General features: G+C 34.5%; 4 protein-coding genes and 1 pseudogene across 7 annotated transcripts; 1 reads left to right on the forward strand and 4 right to left on the reverse strand.

The window, feature by feature from the left end:
* Window positions 1-1,973: 1,973 nt before the first annotated feature.
* On the reverse strand, window positions 1,974-4,535 carry LOC111806347 (Eukaryotic aspartyl protease family protein). The gene is made up of 2 exons (XM_023691613.2): window positions 4,268-4,535; window positions 1,974-3,451 (listed from the first exon to the last, which is right to left on the reverse strand). The coding sequence occupies exons 1-2, from the start codon at window positions 4,449-4,451 to the stop codon at window positions 2,181-2,183; spliced, it is 1,455 nt and encodes a 484-aa protein (XP_023547381.2). The 5' UTR covers window positions 4,452-4,535; the 3' UTR covers window positions 1,974-2,180.
* Window positions 4,536-6,982: 2,447 nt separating this feature from the next.
* Window positions 6,983-8,861, reverse strand: LOC111807108 (protein HEADING DATE REPRESSOR 1-like; annotated as a pseudogene). The gene is made up of 4 exons (XR_015423287.1): window positions 8,838-8,861; window positions 8,712-8,796; window positions 7,173-7,513; window positions 6,983-7,090 (listed from the first exon to the last, which is right to left on the reverse strand). The product of XR_015423287.1 is annotated as a protein HEADING DATE REPRESSOR 1-like (transcript).
* Window positions 8,862-9,437: 576 nt separating this feature from the next.
* LOC111806582 (uncharacterized) lies at window positions 9,438-13,381 on the reverse strand. Of its 3 annotated transcripts, XM_023691957.2 has the most exons (6): window positions 13,222-13,381; window positions 11,554-12,596; window positions 11,355-11,420; window positions 11,120-11,259; window positions 10,924-11,038; window positions 9,438-9,919 (listed from the first exon to the last, which is right to left on the reverse strand). In XM_023691957.2, exons 1-6 carry the CDS (start codon window positions 13,227-13,229, stop codon window positions 9,699-9,701), a joined length of 1,593 nt encoding a protein of 530 aa, XP_023547725.2. In that variant the 5' UTR covers window positions 13,230-13,381; the 3' UTR covers window positions 9,438-9,698. The 3 variants fall into 3 exon arrangements, with proteins under 3 accessions (XP_023547725.2, XP_023547724.2, XP_023547723.2); XM_023691956.2 differs by having other exon boundaries at window positions 10,924-11,253; XM_023691955.2 differs by having other exon boundaries at window positions 10,924-11,259.
* A 1,029-nt stretch (window positions 13,382-14,410) lies between these two features.
* Window positions 14,411-16,266, forward strand: LOC111807109 (mitogen-activated protein kinase kinase kinase 20). The gene is made up of 2 exons (XM_023692684.2): window positions 14,411-14,807; window positions 15,575-16,266. Exons 1-2 carry the CDS (start codon window positions 14,411-14,413, stop codon window positions 16,264-16,266), a joined length of 1,089 nt encoding a protein of 362 aa, XP_023548452.2.
* A 1,198-nt stretch (window positions 16,267-17,464) lies between these two features.
* LOC111807461 (uncharacterized) lies at window positions 17,465-19,818 on the reverse strand. The gene is made up of 2 exons (XM_023693194.2): window positions 19,463-19,818; window positions 17,465-18,050 (listed from the first exon to the last, which is right to left on the reverse strand). The coding sequence occupies exons 1-2, from the start codon at window positions 19,542-19,544 to the stop codon at window positions 17,851-17,853; spliced, it is 282 nt and encodes a 93-aa protein (XP_023548962.1). The 5' UTR covers window positions 19,545-19,818; the 3' UTR covers window positions 17,465-17,850.
* Window positions 19,819-22,305: the final 2,487 nt, after the last annotated feature.

The following is a 22,305-nucleotide window of genomic DNA, read 5'->3' on the forward strand; positions in this document are numbered from 1 at the left end:
CGTCTTTCTAATTATGCGCTTTCATTTTCTTTTTCTTTTTCGTTTTTTCTCACCTATTTTCCCTACTTCCTCTCCCAATTTTTAAAGTCTCTATTAATATTTCAAATAAAATAATAATAATAATAATAATATTTATTTTTAAATACATATAACTTTAAATAGTTTTCTATGAAAATAATAAATAATATGGTTTTGTATTGGTTTGAGGTTTATATGTCCCCTAATATGTCGGATTTATAATTAAATTTTGAATTTTAGTTAAAATATTTATTATTTGATCTAAAGTTAAGCTTGATTATGAAGATGATTTAATGTTAATATGCATGTTTTTTACATTGAAAAAAGAGGGATTAAAACTAAGTGAAATTATTGGATGCATAAATTACATAAAATCTCCATGAGAGAGGGTGCCATGACATCAACACACTAGCCATTATTTTGCTAACTCCCTCTTCTTTTCCTTTCAAAATTATAATAAAATAAAAAATTTTAAAAAATATACGTAGCTGAGAATCTCCAATAGTGATATGATATTATCCACTTTGAGCCTTTTGACTTCCCAAAATGCCTCATACCAATGGAGAGAGTATTCCTGGATTATAAACCCACGATCATTCCCTAAAATAACCGATGTGGGACTTTCATCATCCAACAAAATAGAGCAAGGTCTGGTTGACTCGACCAAAAAAATATCAACCCGCTAACCAATTAAATTTTGATTCTCTAAAAATTCAACTCAACCTAAACAAACAAACGAAAGAAAAATTATTAATTAAACAACGAGGTGATTTGTGGTAACAAATTTCTTACCATAAAAGAAGCGAACCAGTAAAGTAATAAAATTAATATATAATTTGGTTAATAATTTAAAAATGATGTAGATGTTAATGTAACAAAAGGAGTGGAGTATTAGGAATAAATAAATTTATAATATAGTGTAGCAATTAAATGAAAATGAGAATATTTGGAATAATTATTAAAAACGTGTATTAAAAATTAGGAGGTTGAAAAGGATAGTGAATAAATTAAGGGAGGATAAGCGAATCAAATCTAAAGTGTGGGCTTATAAATTGCTCATACTTTTTGGTAAGCCTCATTGATTAAAGGAATGAAGCTGAATTTTAATTATTAAAAAATTAGCCCCACAAAATACATATTATTTTCAATTCATAAATAAAATAATTTCCAATGTCATCACCTTTATCTCGCCACATTTTTTCTGGTAGGTTTGGAGTTGGTTGAACAAATCACACAACTTGATTAATTTAATACCGATTCTATGATTTCTTTTTTTTTTATTGTTATTATTATTTTTTTTTTATAATTTAATTCTTTAAATTATTTTTTTGACTTTCTTGTTTTTTGGTGGGAGGAATTTTTAATTCAAATTATTTTTTAATGTCTTTTTTTGTTATAATTAGGTTAGAATTAGATAGATAAAACTATATTTTAAATAAAAATGCAAAAAATAATAGAAAAGAGAATTGTGACCAACAAAAAAATAGAAATTTCTCTATATTTAAATTATTTTATATTTTAACGGCCGGGTACGAGATAAAATTTTAAGAGAATTATATGACACACAAAAAAAAAAACATATTATGTTACTGCATAAAATTAGATCGATATTTCTACTTATACTTAATTATATTATTTATTTATTTTATTGATTCAAATCTAAAAAAAAAAAAAACTAATAATACTTTGAGTATTAGCTCTCATGACTTTGCTTTGGGATACTAACTGGTATTTCTTGATTATAAACTCATGACCATTGCCTAAATTAACATATGTTCCTAACAAGAGAGGATTCATGAATTATAAACTCATGACTATTCCTTAAATTAGCCAATGTGGGACTTTCATCATGCAACAAGGTGAACCTGGTTTAATCATAAAATCTACAAAGTTAAGAATGTTTTGCTCGGACCAAATTTATGTTAAAAATTTTAATTTTTGGGTAGAAAATGGAATTTGAAAATAGGCGGATGAATTAATTGCAATATTTGAAATGAAATGTACAAATTACAAGACAAACAAAAAATGAAATATACAAATCCAAATTCTCACCCTTTTTTATTTTGTTACTGAGAGGAAACGAGACAATTCCCCACTCTGTCTGTAATAAACAAAATTTTCCGGGAAAATCCGTTCCACTTTCCCGGAAAATCCTCTCTGGGCTAGAAACCGCAAGGCTCCGCTGCAAAACCCACCGTGGATTCCTTGGAATTATAAACAACCCTCTGATTCTTCTGCTGGTAATTCCCGATTATCATACTCTGATCTTCATAACCCAAACTCGCAAACGCCAAACAGATCTGAGAAGCATCTGATTTCACAAAGTAAAAAACCCCTTCAACATCCACAGTCATTTCTGCATTCCCTTCGAAGTAAAATTTCACCGTGGGAATATTCACTTCTTTAAACCCAGTGAGATTAAAACAAGTGTTCAAAATCGAGAATCCTGGCGCTGTTTGAAACCCAGAAAATTGCTTCTCAAATTCCGCTTTGAAAGCTCTGTAAATCGATGGAGTCAATCTGGTAATTACAGTCCCTGAATCGATTAAACTCAAAGCCCCGTTGTTTGGCACACCCAGATTTACCCCACCGATGGTAATTCCTGTGAGATTCAGAAAGTAAAAATTTGGCATCTGAGGATTTGAGACCATTCTTGTGTAGGAAATTGGAGAAACGTTTCTGAAATTTGAGAAATCGCCACCGCCCATTGTTAAAGAACCTGAAGCTCCGGCGCCGGTTGAAGGCAAACAGTAGGAAAAAATTCCGTCAAAAACAGAGGAAGTTTGAGAAACCAGAGATAATTTACTCCGACCTAAACCCATTAATCCCGAAGCGCCACCGAACAACCCCTTGTTATTCCGGCCACACCCAAATATGAAATTATCGATAACGATTTCCCCTAAATTCAGCCTCTCAAATCCAAGTTCCCCGCGGGAATAAGACCCATCGCCGTAGTTAATCTCGTAACTGCAGGAGCTTGAATTTCCATACCCACAGAGGCCGGAATTTCCGGTGGCGGAAGGAAGAGCCAAACAGGTGGGGGAATTGCAAGAAAGGGAAAGGAACGAAGGGGAATTTGAGGGATCGAAGAGGGGTTCTTGTTGGTTGTAACAGAGGCGGCAAGGGCGGCATTGGACCCAAGTGAGGTCGCTGCCGGTATCGACAATGAGAGTTGAATCCCGGCCGCCGAGGGCGACGGTGACGATGTAATTGAGGGTTTGGAGCCTGGTGCCGGAGGACAAGGGGATTTGGGAGTCGGAGATTTGGTGGGTGTCGCCGGAAAAAATGGCGGATTTGATCCGTGATTGAAGAGATTGGACGTGAATGGCGTCGGAGATTAGGCGGTTTTGGAGATTCTTTTGCCAGTCCGTGACTTCGCCTGAACAATAGTCTCTTTCTTTCATTTCCAATGTCGTTATTCCCTCCCTCACTCCTGAAATTCAAATCCCATAAATTATTTTAAACAATTCCAATTAAAAAAATTACAAAAACGTAATTTTAAATATATTTTCTATTTTTAAATTTAGATTTCTCAAACCTTTAATTTTATATCTGTTATATATTTTTTTTAATCTTCAAATTTAATTTTTAAAAAAATATTACTTAATTTATTACATAAATTTAATTCTTTTATCTAATATAATCTTCAACTTTCACTATTAGGTTTTGTGGATCCGTAATTTTAAAAACATTAAAATTTAAGACTAAAATTACCTAATATAATACCAGTTAGTAAAGTTTAAAGACTAAATAAATTAATTAATTAAAATAGAAAATGATGTGTCAAAAAAAAGATAATAATAATAAAAATAATAAAAAGAGGTTTCCTTGTTTAATATCAACAAATAATTTCCGATAATTATACTTAAAATAGCTCAAATTCAAAAAATAATAATAAATATATATATATAATACTTAAAATAGACAGTCATATGGAGAAGAAACAGAGAGGCTTATGCCTATGCTTGCATTCCTCTCATTTTTTTTCTTAATTACCAAAATAACCTTCAATGCAACCCATCCAAGTCACTAATCAAGGGCAATTTTGGAATTTCACCGTTAAAGTTATTTGCTAAATATTAATAATATGCAAGTATATCAACGAAAATTAAATATTTCAGTCATGACATCATTTTAATAACATTAGCATAACATTTTATCATTTTATTAAGCTTTTAATTCAAATAAAACATGAAAAAAAAAAGTAAAAAAAAAAAAAGAAAAGAGAGGGTTATTTTAGAACACTAACTTGGCTTCTGAAAGATGCAGTTAATAACAGCTTCTTCCTGCTGCTTCCATGGAAGTTTCTGAAGATGAAGAAGACGATGAAGCTTCTCAGAATCTCCATTAATGGCGGCCGAACGAGCTTGGTCGACGAAGAACAGAAGAAGAAGAAGAAGAAGGAAAAAACAGAGTGATTTAGAAATCTCCATGGCTGAGATAAGAGAGGAAAGATGGAGAAGAGAAAATTGAAGGAAACGAGGAATTGGAGGTTGGCATAGGAACAAAAGATGAAGGGCTGGCTTCTTTGTTTTGGGCCCATCGCAAATTATTGGCCTTTCACGTGCATATATTTGGGAATTTAACTCAAATAATTAGTGGTTATTAATTGTTATGATCCTTTTAGTTTATGTTAATTAATCGGTATTTTCATATTTATAAAATATAATGTTGTAAGTATTTATTAAGAAAATGTTAAATAAAATTTAACATGAATAAATTAATGTGAATTTGATAGATTCTGTTTTTATTTTTGGAATTTAAAAATGAAATTAATACTTAAATCGAGAAAGATCTTCCATGATCTTAAATCTGAAGCCAAATCCATAATTTATAATGTTGATTAAAAAGTTAAAATTGAGGTTTGTCTGTTTTTCATGTTTTTATATTCATGAAAATAGTTGAAGGATTTGATGTGTCTTATGATTGTCTCCATATACATGTGAATCATGACGTCATACCTTATGTCATTTTCTAATAAAAAACAATATATAATTACCTTTTTTTTTTAGTTTAACTTATAATTAACTCTTGAAATGCAAAATATTTATTGCCCTTAGATTCCGGAGCTCTCGAACAACCTCCTACCTCCCTTTAATCGAGGCTCGACTCCCTTTTCTGGAGCCCTCGAATAAAGTACATCATTTGTATGTTAGGAATCACGACTCTCCACAGTGATATGATCCCAACAATCCTCTACAATCCTCCCTTCGAACAAAGTACACTATAAGCCCTCCCTAAGGCTTATGGAGCTCTTGAACAATCTCCCCTTAATCGAGGCTTGACTCCTTTCTCTGGAGTCCTCGAACAATGTACTGAACAACCTCCCCTTAATCGAGGCTTGACTCCTTTCTCTGGAGTCCTCGAACAAAGTACACCATTTGTATGTTAGGAATCACGACTCCCCGCAATGATACGATATTGTCCACTTTGAGCATAAGCTCCATGGCTTTACTTTGATCATTCCCTGGAGATGTATTTTTTTTCTTTATAAACTCATGATCATTCCCTAAATTAGCGAATGTGGGACTCATTCCCAATAATCATCAACCGTGGTTAGTTTGTTATACATAGCTCAACTTAGGGTAATTTAGCGGAAGTTCAAGTTCTTAGCTTTTTGTCTTATCTAGATCTCTGGCTTTCAAAATTTCTCTTGGGTTCTCTAGGTCTCCTAAATTATCATTCTACTAGTATATTTCATCATCGTCATAGTTTTAGACCAATATTATAGGTCATCGAGGCATGACCTCGATTATAAGTTCACAAAGTTCGTGCATACTAAAGTTTCGCCAACGCTCAAAATACTATTGTGGACCTTTACTGCTAGTGAGTTTATTAAAAGAACATTAACTAGCAAACTCCTTAATAATCCTAAGCCAAATTTAAGATTAGGGGCTGGTTGGCGGCCTCTAATCGTCCCTACATAACCGCATAATAGTCACATGCATGAACTAATCATCATCAAGTTAATCCAACCAACTCTAAAGGTACAATTGTAGACCTCTGCTATTCGTGACAAGTTCACTCAAACACAATTAATTGGCAAACTCCCTAATAATCTCCACATAGTGCAATCATACATCATAAACTCAGAGATTAATTGGCTAATCCTTAACAATCAAGTCAGATTTACAAATAGGGGTTAGTTGGTGAACCTCTAATCGTCATGGTATAATATAAATAGAGACATAGCATAGCAACCTAACATGGATATCTAGTCTTACTTTCACTTACATTTAGTTCATAGTTCAATTCATTAATTTCTTGAAAAACGTGCATAATAATGTTCAACATACTATTACATATACCATCTCAACTCATTTCAACGTTTGTAACTCGCATGCAAAACTTAAAAAACGTCAGCTACACTAAATCCATAGATAAAGAAAACACGAGTTTTTGTTAAGAATCAACGAAGATATAGTTGCTCGAACTTCTGGAAGATACCGATCCTACGGGTCAAGCAATACCGTTTCTGTCCTATGGAGTAGCTTTTACATTATTAATATTTTGAACTAAATACTTGCCACGTGGAATACTTAGATGTCAATCAGTGGAACCTGTTAAGACACGTCAGATAAAAAAAAGTTATGGAGATGTGTGGGGCCAGGGTTAATCCGTAAGAGATAACGTCGATGTAACGCCGGTTTGTGCTAAACGACGGGAGACAGTTGTCAAGCAGTTTGTTCCATAACGACGTTAACTTCCCGGCCATTGTTTCACTACACGTGATTGGCACGTGGGGTTGCTTGGAATAACAACCCGTGAGTGTTCCGTCCACCGCAAAAGAAATTTGGAAAAATATTAAAATTTAGAGGGAAGAAAAAAACAAAATTTAATCCATTAATCTGCCAATTTATTTTATATAAATTAATTTAAACATAATTAAGTTCCTATCCAACTATAATCTACAAAATATATATATTAAAGAAACAAATTAAATATATAATGATATAATTAAGGTTCATTGAGAAAATCTTTTGCTCTTTTCTTGTACAAGCTGAAGTTGAAGATGTTCCAAGCTGCGAGCAACCTGGTCGAGCTGATCATTCAGCCCGCCGATTTTCCGATCCTACAATAACAACAACAACGACGACATCGTCTATCAAAGAGGCTCCCCCGCATTGATGTAATAGTAAAATTACGACAGCAACCTTTCTTTTCATTTCCAGTATGGCAATCCTCCGCATGCTCTCAACAACGTCGACATTGACAAGTTTGCGCTTCTTCCCTATTAGCCACCCTCAGGGATAAGCGGTGGCGTCGAAATCGGGTGGAGGGAGTAGGGACTCAGCTGACGGTTTTTGCTCGTTGATGTTTTTCGTGGGTTCTAAGGGCTCAAACAGAGCCTTTCGACGATCGGAGAGCGAGGGAAGGACTATTCCGGGATCCTGAGCTTTGTCATTGCAATGAGATTGAGATTCTTCGTGTTTGTCGCAAGTTTTATTAGGAGGATCATGATCTTGGTTTACCTTGTCTAAAGTCCTCGCGCTAGATGTTGGAAAGAAGATACCATTCTAAAGCTTAACAAATACATACATATTTTTATGTCTCTCGTAGCTAATAACTAAAACACAAAACCACGATTCTCTACAATTCTAGTTTGATATTAGTTTGATATTGTCCACTTTGAACATAAGCTCATTTTGGTTTTTAGTTTTCGAAGATGCCTCATGCCAATGGATATTGTTAGAAATCACGAACCTCCACAATGATATATGACATTGTACACTTTGAGCATAATCTCGCATCGTACCAATGTAAATGTATTCCTTATAAACTAGGGGACGTATGAGATTTGTCCTGACAATCCTGAAATAATGATATTAAACAAGAAAGAGAAAAAGAGAGATGGAAAATGAAATGAAAATGCAAGATGGGAAGGTGAGTGTAGAATTGATGTGGAAAACCCCAAATCATGAAATCTTGATTTTGAAGGATTAACGAGAGAATGAATGTGGGGCCTAATAGGATATTGAAACTAATATAGTTGGTGTGGAGTCCCATCATTTGAATACTAAACTTGATCCAAGTAGGAATAGGGATCCTATGTTGAAGGAGATTATGACTTGAATCTTTTAAGCTTTAAATGGTATTTTTGGTAATTCAACCTATATATCATACCCTTTTTAAAATTGACATTATTCCGGAATAATAAATAATATTGAAATAAGAAAATACTTTTCCGACGTCGTTTTGTGAAAACTAGTTTGTAAAGGCCTTTTGTGCAATTTACGTGAGAAGGAAAGAAAGATAAAGTCAACAAAAAATCAACTTGTATGACGATTTTGAAACAAAAATTATAAATAAACAAAAAAGGGAAATTAATGTATTACCAAAAAAATAATTATTCATCCGGACCTAAAATAGTAAATTCAACACAATTAACAATATATATATTCACCCTAAACCCTAAACCCTAAACCCTAAACATTTCCCCTAAACCCTAAACCCTAAACATTTCCCCTAAACCCTAAGCCCTAAACATTTCATGGTGATTAGGGCAAGAAATTCTTTAACAAAATGTCTCGAATTATGCGATACTTTCAAAACCTAGACGGATTCGTTTACTTACGAAACAGAAATTCCGAGTTTCCGATGCTCATCGACTTCGCAAATTTGCAAAGTTTGAAGGTCGCCGGAGAAGATAATTAAAGAGAGAGAGAGAGAGAGAAAGTAAGGAAGTACTTCTACCGACATCCGACGAGATTTCCACTGAATTCGGGGAGCGGACGCCGGAGAAAAACCTTCCAGATAAATTGCAGAACAAAGCGACAGCTAAACCACGAGATTGTAATCCAACGGTTCAGATTTGGCACTATGGAAGAGGCTTTGATGCCCATATTTCTAAAGGTTCATTAATGGTTAAGCGTCTATAAAAGTTTACTTGTGGGCCTGAAAATGTCACTGGACCAAAAGCCCAAGCCCAAGCCCAATGATGGAATAGTCCTCTATACCAATGCAATTCTGTTGGTTGTGAAAAGAACCTTTTAACAGTGGGGTTACATTTTTTAAAGGAGAATCATAAGATTTGAGTAGAATCAATGACCATTCATAGTATCGTAAAAGTTACCATGGTTCATATATTACTTGGGTAACTCAAATTGACTAGGTCCCTAATTTTACTGCTAGAGATTAATTTATAATGGAAATAACTAACAGTAAAATTGGAGTTGGTTCAACTTCAGGTGATAAAAGCATGCAACGTACGTTCATGAACTTTGCAAAGCTCAAGCTATTAGGGCTGATACTATTCAGTTTTCCCGGTTTTAAGTCCAACCGAACGAGTCAGTTTGGTAAAAATCGGACCGAACCAGTGTCTAAATAACCGATCAGTTTGATTCTTGGCTGGTTCGGTCCCTTATGGTTTGGTTTTTACTGTCAATTGCTAGAAGCCTTTAATATATCAAATCAAACGAAAGATTTAAACATAAGAATAAATAAAATTAACCAACATAAAGTGAGAAAATCCGAATACATCCGAGTACTTGGAGAATTGGCAATGAAAGAATGTTCTTACCCGGGAGAAAAATTAGTGCAGTTGAGAGCAAAAAATTAAGTGATAATTAGCCTACGTATATACAAAGTTAACCCATCTCAAGTTATTCTTGTTAAAGAATTTCAATCTGAGAAAAATAAATGAGAGGTGATGAGTGACTAACCCCAATGGTTTGCAGAAATCAAGTGTCGCCAACAGCACAAGGAAGACAGGGAGGATCTTCAGCTTGGTTTTGAGGAGTGACGCGTTCCAAACAGAGGCCATGAAACACGTGGCTACATGGCAGTACTGCCACAGTTGGTGGAATTTTTGGAAGGATAAGTGAGCCTTCTGGTTTGAATGAAAGATCCCTCTTACATATGAAGCATCTCTCTCCACTTAATTTGGGAGTTTGATCCAAATCTGCAAATGATCGAAGTTAAATATCACCACCTGATAATATATGGGTATAGATCTCATACTTACCCAGTAAATGTTCATATAAGCCTTTTGCTTCTGTCAAAGTATTCCTATTCATGCTACAAAGATCATAATAATAATAATTTTTTTTTTTTGAAGTATTTTCGTGGTTGGGTTGAGCATTTTTATACTTCAATTTTGTATCATACTGGTTGAAATTTGTGTAATTCACTGGTAAAGTTAAGAATTAAACTCACAAAGCTAAAAAGAAGAATAAAAAAGAAAAATACGATGCATCCTGGCTGCACCCATTTTTGCAGCCCAGATCAGTGGTCCAACTATAATTTGCCTTCATTGATTCTGTGGGTTCTCTTTAAGAAACCCAATTGTTCATGGTTTCTTAGTTTTGTTTTATATGTCCTTTTTTAGTTTGATATTGATTTGCCTTTGTTGTTTAATAGTGCATCTCTCAGTTCTGATTATTTTCTAATGCGTTAGTAGACTGGTTCAGTGTGGCTTGTCTACAATTTTGTCGGTTGTTTTCTAATACATGTCCGGGTGTGTCTGAATGAAGCCATGCAAGTGTTCAAAACTTAAAAATGACAACTATCTGAAACGATAAGACCCACTAAATCATTTGTTCAACGTGTATTTGATTTCATGTCTGTATGTGACACCTATGCAGATACTCTATTGAAATTAGAGCTTCTATTCTGCTAATTTGTAGTCTTTTTCTGCCCAAAACGACAAATCTAGTACTCATACCGCCAACATAAATATATTTTTTTAATAAAATAAAATAAACTACAGCCAGACAGTATTAAATCACCAATAAATTCATAAACCACCAAGCAGACCAAAATCATAAGACTTTTGACTTTTTAATTTCAAGTGCTTGTTCTTAAGCTACCGCACGTAAGTATGAAAAACTAACATCTATAATATTTTCAAGCATATGAACAAATATGAGAAACAATAATACGTTTAAATATATAATAGAGAAGTACCTCGGCATTTTATGTAACAACGTGAGGTCCTTGAGCGTCGGAAAGAACGATCTCGTAGATCTTCAAACTTGGAAGAAACAAGTGGAACGCTCTCACTAATGATTGGTTGGTAAACCTGATTTGGGTCAATTTCGGTTTTCTGAGGTTGAATTACAACATGTGAAGTTATATCAGGTGAGACAGAGACAGATAGAACCTGCGCAAGATGGGCTTGAAATGATATGTCAGTATTTGCCGAGACCGGGGAAGAAGTGAACACTGGTGGATTAGGATTTGATTTAGCAATACCAGAATCTTCAACTGTCCCAAATTCTCTTGCATCTTGATTTCCTGAAACTTGTCGAGCTTAAAGTTATTCCTCCTTCCATATAATTACTTAATGAAACTGCTAATTGAAGACGAGATCATAATAAAGACAATAAAAGTGGTACCAGAAGCGAGAGCATTGCCAACGTTTTGGGGAGGTTGAGACGGGCCAGCAGATTGAACAAGCTCAACTGCAAGCAATAAAGAAACATGTTCAACGTCAAAATTGATAATCATTTATGCTAAAATTGTTTAAGAACATTCTTAAATAGCATACAAGGTTAAACAAAATGAAACTACCACTAAAGTATCCATCTCTCTTACCTGACTGATCTGGAACAGAGATGGTTGGAGAGATCCCAAGGGAAGGAGCAAATGTTGGAAATTCAGATGCGAAGTTCCTAACATCAGGATGAGATTTCTGTTCAGAAGGCCGCTGACTTTGATCCCTTCTAAGCAAACAAGATTCTAAGTCAGTAAACCAGCATTGTGAGGATAGCTCAATTTTGCTGTTAACAGATTCTGTCGTGGGAGGAGGAGCATTTTTAAGCGAGTTGAGGATATCCTCATCGCCCTGTACTACTGCAGGAGTAAGACCTGAATCATCTGTAAAGCTTGGCGTGGGAAAAGGGTTATCCCCACCAACTATAATAGATGGTTGGAATACAGATGATTGGTGCAAACTAAAATTAATAAAATTACTACATCTTACTCCTACAGAGTTCTGAGGAAAGGTTGTAAGGTTAGGAATGTCCCCTGAATTGTCTTTAAAGCCTGAGATCTTATCTGCCTTGTTAACAGCCGTGGTGGCTTTTGTCTGACATCCAACATCTAAAGCCTCAGCATCTAGTTCTTCTAAACCATGAGGTTGGAGTGCACTGCAAATTGCAGTAATGTTAAGATCGATTTGGTCCTCACATTCCGCGGAGTGAAAATTATGATTGTTTGTTACTCTATGTATGCCTTCAGCTTCGTGAGTTCTTGCTGGGACTCTACAAATACTGGCAAGTTCTGGACTTCTGATACTAAAAGAAGCATTTGTCTTAGTTTTGGGATTAGCATAAATGCTGTGAGACCACTTTTGAGAGCTTAATCCCAATCGGGAGCCATCAAATGACCAATCAATATCAGTGTATGAAATTGAATCAGAGAAGGATCCAGCAAGGTTTGGATGAGAGGAGACAGATGGATCTGGAAATTGGGAATGATGGAATCCAGAAGCTGCACTGTATTCTTCATGGAGCCCATTGAAGTTAGCATCACTTCTGATTGTACCAAGGCATCTCGATTCTTCATTTTCATCGTCAGAAATAAAACCAGACAGCTTACTTCGTAGGTTCAGATTATCCTTTTCCATCGAGTCCATCCTGAACAACAGGAATTAGAAAGACAGTCTCCGGACGAATAATCAAGAACACAGCCGATCATTGAATTATGAAATATGAATAGAAATTCGGTGAAAACTGAATTCGGTAATGCAATCATCAACGTGCAGTTATAATAATTAAGCAGTATATGCATTAATGGTCTTTGTCTTTTAAGTCGCTTTAAATATCTCCATGAACAAAGCACATTACACAAAAGGAAAAGGAAAAGAAGCTTAGACCACAATTTCAATCAAAAACGGAAAGAGACGTCAAATGCATTAACGAACACAAATAAAAGATCGGTTACAAACTGCACAAATGAAACACCAAAAACAGCGTCCGATCCACTTAAACCACGCTTCGTCGGAACGACTTATCTCAAAACAAGGAACAAAAATATTACAAAATCAAAATCCAAACCAGCTCTACGCGATCGATCGATACGACTCCATTAGCAACATCAAACAGAGACAAACACCATGATGCAATCACAGAATATGAACAAAACACAGCAATTTCAGATGAATAAACTCAGAAATCCACAACATATATGAACAAATACAACACAGAAATTAAACCAAATCGAAGCAATGCAAGCGCGCTAGAGAAATAGAGGAAAACTCACGAATCCATACAAATCAGCAACGGCAGCTAAGATAAGAAAAACGATTAAAAAGAAAAGTGATATACGAATCGGAATCATGAAGGAGAGTGCATAACACGGAAGAATTCAGAGGAATCAAAGGAAATGGAGCGGGATTGAAAGAGAAGAAGGAGAATTTTAGCATTACCTGAAAGAGAGTGATGAAACAGTGGGGCAAGGCGGAATTTGGCGTTCCAGGTGTGGGTTCCACTTCCACGCCTCGTAGTTAGTTGTATCTCGTTTCCACTCTCCTGAGTCTATTCCGAATACCTAATTTATTTTGGTTCAATCAAATGCGTCAATAAAAATAAAAATAAAAATAAACGAAATAATCTAATTTATTTATTTTTAATAAATAAAGCTAAAATTATGAATTACTTTAAAAAAACTTATATGAAATATTAGACGTGGGATTAAAATAAATAATAATAATAATTTTCATTTTTCAAAACTAAAAGACAAAGGACTAATAAAATTAATTATTTTAATTCTCGTATTTTTAATTTTATTTCATTTTTTACTTTTTTTTTTTAATTTAGACCATATATTTTTAATATAATTAAAATTTAATCTTTATATTTTTAATATTTCACGAATTTATTTATTTTTTAATCGAAATAATAACAATATTTTTAAAATTTATAAAATGGATAATAATACATATTATTGCTTTTTTAATAAAAATTAATAATAAATTTTTTTCGTTTTCCAAATATATCACTAAACCCATGGCGAAATTATTTTAGTTTATTCATCTAATAAATATCAAAATGGACGTAGCGAAACCATTTTAATATTAATTCAATACTTGAGCCTCGTATAATTTTCTTAATTATGGTCGTTTACCGAGGAGTGTATTTGCATCAAATCAAAGAACGAGCGAAACTCGAGTAAGGATATGGAGGTCTAAACATGTTAGTAAGAATTTGACGTTGACGTGGATACTAAAACTTGAGAAAAAAATTCACTTATATTTATCTAAATTTAACTAAAAATTAATTAAAAGAAATTGAATAAATAATTTAAAAATAAATGGATTAAATTAATTAATTTAAAAATATAGTACAGTATATTTGGCGGCACCTAGGATGTAGGCAATATAAACTCTATCAACATAACCAATAAATTCTCTAAATCTCTTCGCCAAATTCCCATATCGATTCCTTTTCAAATGAAGAGGAAAAATGAGTCAATCGCCTCTTCTTCTTCTTCTTCTTCTTCTTCTTCTTCTTTGTCTTGTTGTTGCTGTTGTAACGATGGCGTTCAATGGGAGCGAGGGCGGCTGATCGGAAAAGGAAGCTTCGGATCGGTTTTCATGGCTTCTCTGAAGCGATCAACCGCTGAATTCAGCATTTTCCCTCCGGTAATGGCGGTCAAATCTGCGGAAGTTTCCGTTTCTAAATCCCTTCAGAAGGAGAAACAAATTTATGATAACTTGAAAGGATGCAATTCCTTGATCCAATGCTTTGGAGAAGAAATTACTACCGATCGCAACGGTCGAATGATTTATAATTTGCTGTTGGAGATCGCCGTGGGTGGATCTCTCGCTCATCGCATCAATCACACAGGTTTCTTATTTCAATCACCACTCTCATTGTTTATCATTTGTTTTAGATTCTAATTTTTTCGTCACCCGATTTTACATGAATAGTTCAAACACACCAAATTTAACCTAACTCAAAAAATCATTCAAACATAAACTAGAAATTTAAATACAAACTTTCGTTTTTTAAAATAAAATTAGAAATTTAAATATAAACGTTAGCATCACATTTCAATTTTCATATCAACCAAAATTTTCTACTCAATTTAAGGTAGGTTACTACTGTGTCATGAACATTGAATGAACTTATATTTAAATTTCGTAACTTTTTTCTTAAAACACAACCATGAACTTATATTTCAAAAAGACCTATAAAAAAAATATTTAAATTAAAAACATTATATTCTAGCCTAAGCGTAACAAAATAAATATGGTTTAAGTATTTCAAAAATAGACTAAAACTAAATAAAATAAAATAAAAATATTTAAATTAAAAACATTATATTCTAATGTAAGGCTGAAGAAAATAAATACCACTACCTATGTATGTGTATAGGTAAGACTAAATAAAATTAAGAAAATATTTAAATTAAAAACTTAAGCCTAAGCAAATAAATATCACTATCGTATGTATGTGTCATGATTTTGAATTTTGCTTGTCATCCTTGCACCGGGGTCATGCTAATATTTGGGTATTTGGGTATTTGGGTATGGTATATCATGTTTAGATTTTAATGAAAGAAGTTAAAATATTTTGATTTTGTTAAGAAATTTGTTGGTGAATTAATGTAGGTGGAAAGGGATTAGCAGAAAACGAGGTTGGGAGGTACACGAAGACAATAATCAAAGGCCTAATTCACATCCACAGAAGAGGGTACGTTCACTGTGATTTGAAGCCTGCAAATATCTTGTTGCTGCCCACCAACACAGCCAAGGGCGGCCGATTGGTGGCCAAGATTTGTGATTTGGGGTTGGCCAGGAGAGGCAGCGAGACAAGGCATGGCAATTGTTTTGGAGGGACGCTGTCGTACATGGCGCCAGAGACATTGATTCACCGCGTGCAAGAGTCGCCCAGTGATATTTGGGCACTTGGCTGCCTTGTGCTGGAAATGCTCACCGGAAACCGCCCCTGGGCCGCCACGGACAAGGCTGGGATAGTGAAAAGCATTACTCAGAATTGCGGAATGCCGGAGATTCCAGAAGGGGTGTCGAAAGAGGCAAGTGGGTTTTTGAAGAATTGCTTTGTGAGGAATCCGGAGTACAGATTCACGGCGGAGATGCTTATGACTGTGCCGTTTGTGGCGGCGGCGGAGGAGGAGGAGGAAGAAGAAGAAGAAGAAGAAGAAGAAGAAGAAGAAGAAGAAGAAGAAGAAGAAGATTTTATGAGAGCTCTAACATTTGTGAGGAAGAGGAGTAGAAGCTGTAGAAAAAGGCAAAGAATAGTTCCAATTGAAGCTATGCGAGTAATTAATATTAATCAATGAGCCCCCTTGTAGTTGAAAGATTAATGAAATGAAATCAATTTGGGGGAAATTGTTGGTGAGAGTATGTTGGGAAAAGAGATGAATTTTATATCATGTTGATTCTTTTCTAGTCATAATGATTAGGTCTCACTCAATCATTTCTATTTTGTATCAATTGTGTTAAGACCATTCAAATTTATGTTAATTGAGGTATATTAAAGTTGTCTAAATGTAAATAATGTAATTGTGATATCGGACCGTTGGAGAGGAGAACGATACATTTATTATAAGAGTGTAGAAAACTCTCTCTAATAGAGATTTTTTAAAATTTTGAGAGAAAGTCCGAAACGAAAAGCAGAAGGACGATAATTATACTAGGAGTGGGCTTGGATTGTCATGGATGGTATAAGAGTTAGACACCAGACGATGTGCGGACGTTGGACCTTCAGAGGGGTGATAAAGCTAGAATTAGATTACCTCTTACGATCGAAGATCTAGAAGCAAGATTTGGAAGTTTGTTCTAAATTGAGTCACTCCACACTCTAACTTGATCATGATTAATTGAATGGCTCAGGTGCAATTCTACCACAAGAATTATTTAAAAACTTAGAAATGACAAATATGATGCTCGGATTTGCAAGGGAAACGTCTCAATTTGAGATATGAATTATATTCATCAATCTCAATTTTACTTCTTACATAATTTATGAAATTAAAATAGTCTTTTCTAATAAATGTTATATGTTTGGATGGTTAATGCAACCTTTATGTGCTAGGTTCGAATTCTATTGTTGATATTTTTGAATCTACCTTTTTTAATCGAAATTAATTGAGCTCTGCGCGTAGGTTCAAATTCTGTTGTTGACATTTTTTTTAATCTTCTTGTCAATATCCATTTGGAACACCGAGAACGCTAGACCCGGTGGATTGTGAGATCTCACATCAGTTCAAAAGGGGAATGAAACATTATTAAGAGGGGGTAGAACTGTTGGACCCCAAGCGGATGGATTGAAACATTTCTGATGAAAATGTAGAAACCGTGTTTTACCTCAAGTAAAAGCCAATAAAGACAATATCTACCGGTGGGCTTTCGGTTATTACAATAATAAACTTAGCTCACATAATATCATAACCATTTCTCCGAACTTTACCATTTAAACTGGTTAAAATATTCAACCTCTACTGTTCTACATTGATGGTTTCAAGACAGATGAGAAAATTGACTACAAATATTCAAGAGGTTTAAATTATGATTGGATTTCAATTGGTTTTCATTCTCAGTCCTTCTCTTGAAAAGCATTTTTCATTTTGATGTAAAACTACAAGTGATCTCATCAACTTTTTGAACTGAATTGAAACAAGTATCATCAAGTCACCAACGATTCTTAGCTACGAACCCAAAATTTTATTATTACTTACAAAAGGGTGTTTGTCTGCTCAAAGTGGAAGAGATGGACTGCGTGTGCAAAGACTTCACATTTCTTTGAACAAGTTTGGTAAAAAGTTCTGTACCATTGCAAGCATTGGCTGTTAGTTCTGAAAAAACGGTGAAGATACCAAAGAGATGGCGCAGAGTTGACGAAGCTGAGTGTTGGTTTGATGGCCTCACGCATGAGTTGCAGTGTAAGAGGAGGCTGCAGCAGCATGGTTGGACCACACAGAGACTCTCCAAAACGGCCGCAGCTTGCGCTTCGGTCGGTGACCGACTAGTTCCGACTCCGATCGACGCAGCATTTCCCACATCACCTTCACATCTTCATATCCACAGGTCTCTACGTCATCATGAAGCTTCAGAAGCCCAGCTCCTGTTAGCAGCAAAAGCCACATATTTGCCTTAGCTTAGCCTTATATAAAGAGCACTCTTATAGATGAAAGAATTGGTACTTCATGTAATAAGAAATCTTTGGGGGCCATCCATACAAGAAATGCAGAATTTAATGGGCCTAATTTGTGCCTAGCCCATCTAAAGAGACAGGACTGACTTTCTCTCCCCTCTCTCTACATATATGCAATATTATACACAAATATACTGGAGAGGGCAGAGGAAATATGTGGTGATATTGTCAATAAAAGGGGCTTGAACAGTACGAATAAGAATAATAAAAGTCTAGAGATGGCAATTGGCCAGGCCACGCCTCTTGCCTGCCTGCTTATAATAGTAATAGAGGCAAAAACAAAACAAATTGGGTCACCACTAGTCGAAAAGTAATGGGCACTGGTGGCCGTCATTAGTCTTTAAGTGGAATTATGACTATGAAGAATCAACGGGACAATCAAAGCTGTTGTAAAAACAAAATTTAAATCTTAAAAGGTGGCTCTAATCTTTTACTCTGTCTTCAATTGTAATGCCAGTGGGGACCTTTTTGTGCATTATTCAATGGGGAAAGGCTTCATTGGATAAATATCTTGGTTGAAAAACAAAATTATATTCGAAGGAGATGTTTGACCCACGATTAAAACTCGTAGTTTAAAGATTAAAACTAGCACTCCTAAAATTAAAGGGATTTGATGTCCATATCTGTTGATACCTTTGGCCAATTTGAATCACTTAGGAGAAATGGGAGTACATGGTCGTATCCTTATGAGTTCCCTTGTGATTTTTCCTACCAAATTATTGTACTATAGAGGTTGAATAATCACATGACCATTTATTGCCATCTAGAATCGACTCTCCCCCCCCGGTCTATCGTAGTGGTTGGATTTAAGTGCCTAATAACTGTTGCATACAGATCAAGGTATCATATAACCAATTCCGAGTCGGTTAAAAGCATTGAAAAAAAAAAAAAAAAACCAGTAAGAAATTAGTATTATAAACCGTATCTTCGCCTTCCGGTTCACTAGGTGTGGCTCCTCCCATATTTTTCGAAGTTCTTTTACAATTTTCCTCTCATGGAAAATCAAGAACGAGAATCTCTTCTCTTAAATCACATATCATAATCTTATGCAGAAATTAACAGCAGAGGATGTTACAAACAAATTCTTCTGTCAACATCAAACGGCAGAACACAGTTCAGGGGAAAACAAAAAAAACAAAAAATCAGAAACCGGAGAAATCTGATGGAAACAGAAATACAGAAATTCCATCAATCAGAAGCAATTCATTTAGTCGAGATCATCACATTCGATAAACTTAAGCCGTAATCAAACTCCGATTTGGAGGAAAAAAAAATCGAAGGTAAAAAGGAAGTGGAAAGAGGAAGAGTATTAAGAGACTAACCACTCTTCCGAGCCCTAACACGAGCGGAAACAGTGAGCCAAACTCGTCGGACAGGGAAAATCATCTTGTGCCAAAGCTCCATAAACCGATGCTTAACTTTCGTCTTACTCCTGCTCCGTGTCTTCTTTTTCCTCCGGTACCAAAATCCGCCGCCGCCGCCGCCAAGTCGAACGGCTATGGTGCTGAGCCCGGCCAGACCTGCCGCACTCCTTTCACTCACGGTCCTTCCGCTGCTCTTCGGTAGTGAAATTGCGATCAGAAGGCTTATGAAATTGCAGAGAGAGCAAGAGAGAGAGAGAGGGACAGAGCAACAGTGAAATGAATTTGAAGATTAAAAAATAGTTTGAGAAAAAATTGAAGAGGGGATGAGTCGTTTTTATATCTAAAACTAAGGCCACCGACACGTGACCGGTTGCCTACGTGGCTACCACTGCCCCATTATGAGTCCATGACTTAATACTTTTTTTTTCTCTCTCTCTTTTAAGGGTTAAATATAAATATATATATATATATATAATATATTACTGCAACTTCTGTAGATGAAGCCTTTTTTTTTTTTTTTGTAAGAGGGTGAAAATCTCTCTCCAGCAGATTCGTTTTAAAACTGTGTGGTTGACGGCGATATGTAACAAACCAAAATAAACAATATCTGTTCACGGTGGATCTGAGCTGTTATAAATGGTATCAGAGCTAAACACCGGGAGTGTGCAAGCGGGGACGTTGGGCCCTCAAGGGGTGGATTGTGAGATCTCACATCGGTTGGAGAGGGAAACAAATCATTTTTTGTAAGAGTGTGGAAACCTCTCCCTAGAAGACGTGTTTTAAATTGTGAGGCTGATAGTGATACGTAACGGGCCAAAATGGACAATATCTACTAACGGTGGACTTGAGTCATTACATTAAGTCTTTATGCTCAACTTAAATTCTAGTTTGAAAACTTATTCAAACAACTCTGGTTCGAGCCTCTAGATTAGAACCTAAATGCTAATCTACGTTAGCCCAATAAAGCTCTCTCTAGCTTGCTAGTTTTTAGCTTGCTAACTAGGCTAAGATGTAGCTAAGTTCAGGGTATAATTATGTTCTAATCTTAGTGTATGTCGTCGTATTTCCAACATTGATCTTCTATCGTATATCGTGGAGTCTATTATCTATTACAAATAAGCTATTAGGGTAGTCGGTCTTGCTCCAATAGTCTCACAATGCGAATGTAACACAAAAGGAAGCGACCCTCATGTCTGCCGACTCCACGTGGTCCCTTTTCCTACTTCGACAAGAAAACTTTCAAAAATGTCCCACAATAAGAAAACCTCACCCCACGCGCTCGAACGCATCTTTACGTGCTCGAGCATCCTCGCCCACACTCAGTTTCACACACGCACACGCACATGCATCATCTTCTCCATTGTTTAAACTCTGTCTCCTCTACATCTACGTCATTACAACCCAAGTTTTCTTTCCAACTCTTTCTTAGTGATTTTGGCCCGATCTTGACTCGGATCCTTCACAAAAATTAAAAAACACATTACAATAACGAGCCTATTATCTCAAGAATCATGAGGATCAGAAATGACCCACTGTGCACGAAAAATATGAGAAATAATATTAAAAAAAACTTGAATATATCATGACTATATATTAGTAATTAACATTAAAGTTTGTTAGCAATAGGAAAAAAAAAATAATAAAATAAATAAATAAACTTGTAAAGTATTATTCACCTTCTTTTATGGCAAGCCATTCAATGTATTTTCCTTCATTTCAAGGTTGTCGTTTTGTGAGCGTCTAATGGGGTCCAAATGCACCTAACAACTTTGCTTCTAATTTCTAATTTATTTAGTAAAAATAAATTGGAATTAATTCTCTAATTTAAAATAATTAATGGAAGTATTTTTAATTTTATGTTATTTATATATTTAATTTCACTACAAATTTATATTATTTGTATGCCTTAAGTTATTGCATATTTTGTTCATCTTAATTATTTTAGTTTATATTATTTCCTTCTCCAATATAGAAAGATAAAAATGGTAATAAAAAATAAAAAGAAAAAGAAAAAGAAAAAGAAAAAGAAAAAGAAAAGGAAAAAGAAAAAGAAAAAAAGAAAAAAAAAAAAAAGAAAGAAAAAGGAAAAGGATATTTATTTTAGTTTTTAAATTCTTTTTTTAAAAAATTATTTGATAATTGGATTGATTTTAATAACTTGGGCTAAGGTAAATATGTAATAAAGTCATATAAAGTTGTTGAAGTTGGTCTTTTAAGCTAAATAAATATTTTTTTAAACAAATAAGTTTTTAATTTATTTTGTCCAACTTTTTCACCTAATATTGTAGACTTAAAATTTTGTTAATCACTTTGATTTCTATTTAATTAAATTATAAATTTATTTGTCCATAAATTCTAACATTTGTGTCCACTCAAATTTTTTACATCAACTTTGTGCGTCAAATCTTTGAAAAATCGAAATATGTTAAAATTAATTCGTCCCCTCCAAATAAATTTGAACATTTTTCTAATACCAATTCTAAACTTTCAATTTTTATATTATATAAAATTAAAATTTTAATTACATTTTAAAGAATTATTAAACCTAAAATTATAAATTAGAAGTCAATTGGTAAAAAAGAAATTATAACCGAATGATGCCTGAATGAACTAAGATTATATTCGAACAAGAGCCATCTTAAGGATAAGAAGACTAAAAAAAGTTTAAAAAGATGGAAAATCACTCCCTATACCGATAAATTGCGCTTTCTTTTTCAGTGACTCAATCATATGAACTTTAGGATTAAGTGTGTTTTTCTTACAGTAATTTTATATTAGATAACCTTCTTGAAATTTTTTTA

The sequence above is a fragment of the Cucurbita pepo genome, chromosome 12 (genome assembly GCF_057944985.1).
Source record: "Cucurbita pepo subsp. pepo isolate OVF chromosome 12, ASM5794498v1, whole genome shotgun sequence".
Classification (NCBI taxonomy): domain Eukaryota; kingdom Viridiplantae; phylum Streptophyta; class Magnoliopsida; order Cucurbitales; family Cucurbitaceae; genus Cucurbita; species Cucurbita pepo.

What these genes read in the sequence shown, in the direction of transcription:
- LOC111806347 (XM_023691613.2), bottom strand. Translation starts at nt 4,451, where the DNA reads ATGGAGATTTCTAAATCACTCTGTTTTTTCCTTCTTCTTCTTCTTCTT. An exon ending in CTGCATCTTTCAGAAGCCAA is followed by an intron (nt 3,452 to 4,267) that starts GTTAGTGTTCTA and finishes TTTGAATTTCAG; the next exon opens with GAGTGAGGGAGGGAATAACG.
- LOC111806582 (XM_023691955.2), bottom strand. An exon ending in CTCTGTTCCAGATCAGTCAG is followed by an intron (nt 11,421 to 11,553) that starts GTAAGAGAGATG and finishes TATTGCTTGCAG; the next exon opens with TTGAGCTTGTTCAATCTGCT. An exon ending in TGGCAATGCTCTCGCTTCTG is followed by an intron (nt 11,260 to 11,354) that starts GTACCACTTTTA and finishes AAGCTCGACAAG; the next exon opens with TTTCAGGAAATCAAGATGCA.
- LOC111807109 (XM_023692684.2), top strand. Translation starts at nt 14,411, where the DNA reads ATGAAGAGGAAAAATGAGTCAATCGCCTCTTCTTCTTCTTCTTCTTCT. An exon ending in TCATCGCATCAATCACACAG is followed by an intron (nt 14,808 to 15,574) that starts GTTTCTTATTTC and finishes GAATTAATGTAG; the next exon opens with GTGGAAAGGGATTAGCAGAA.
- LOC111807461 (XM_023693194.2), bottom strand. Translation starts at nt 19,544, where the DNA reads ATGGAGCTTTGGCACAAGATGATTTTCCCTGTCCGACGAGTTTGGCTC. An exon ending in TGTTAGGGCTCGGAAGAGTG is followed by an intron (nt 18,051 to 19,462) that starts GTTAGTCTCTTA and finishes TGCTGCTAACAG; the next exon opens with GAGCTGGGCTTCTGAAGCTT.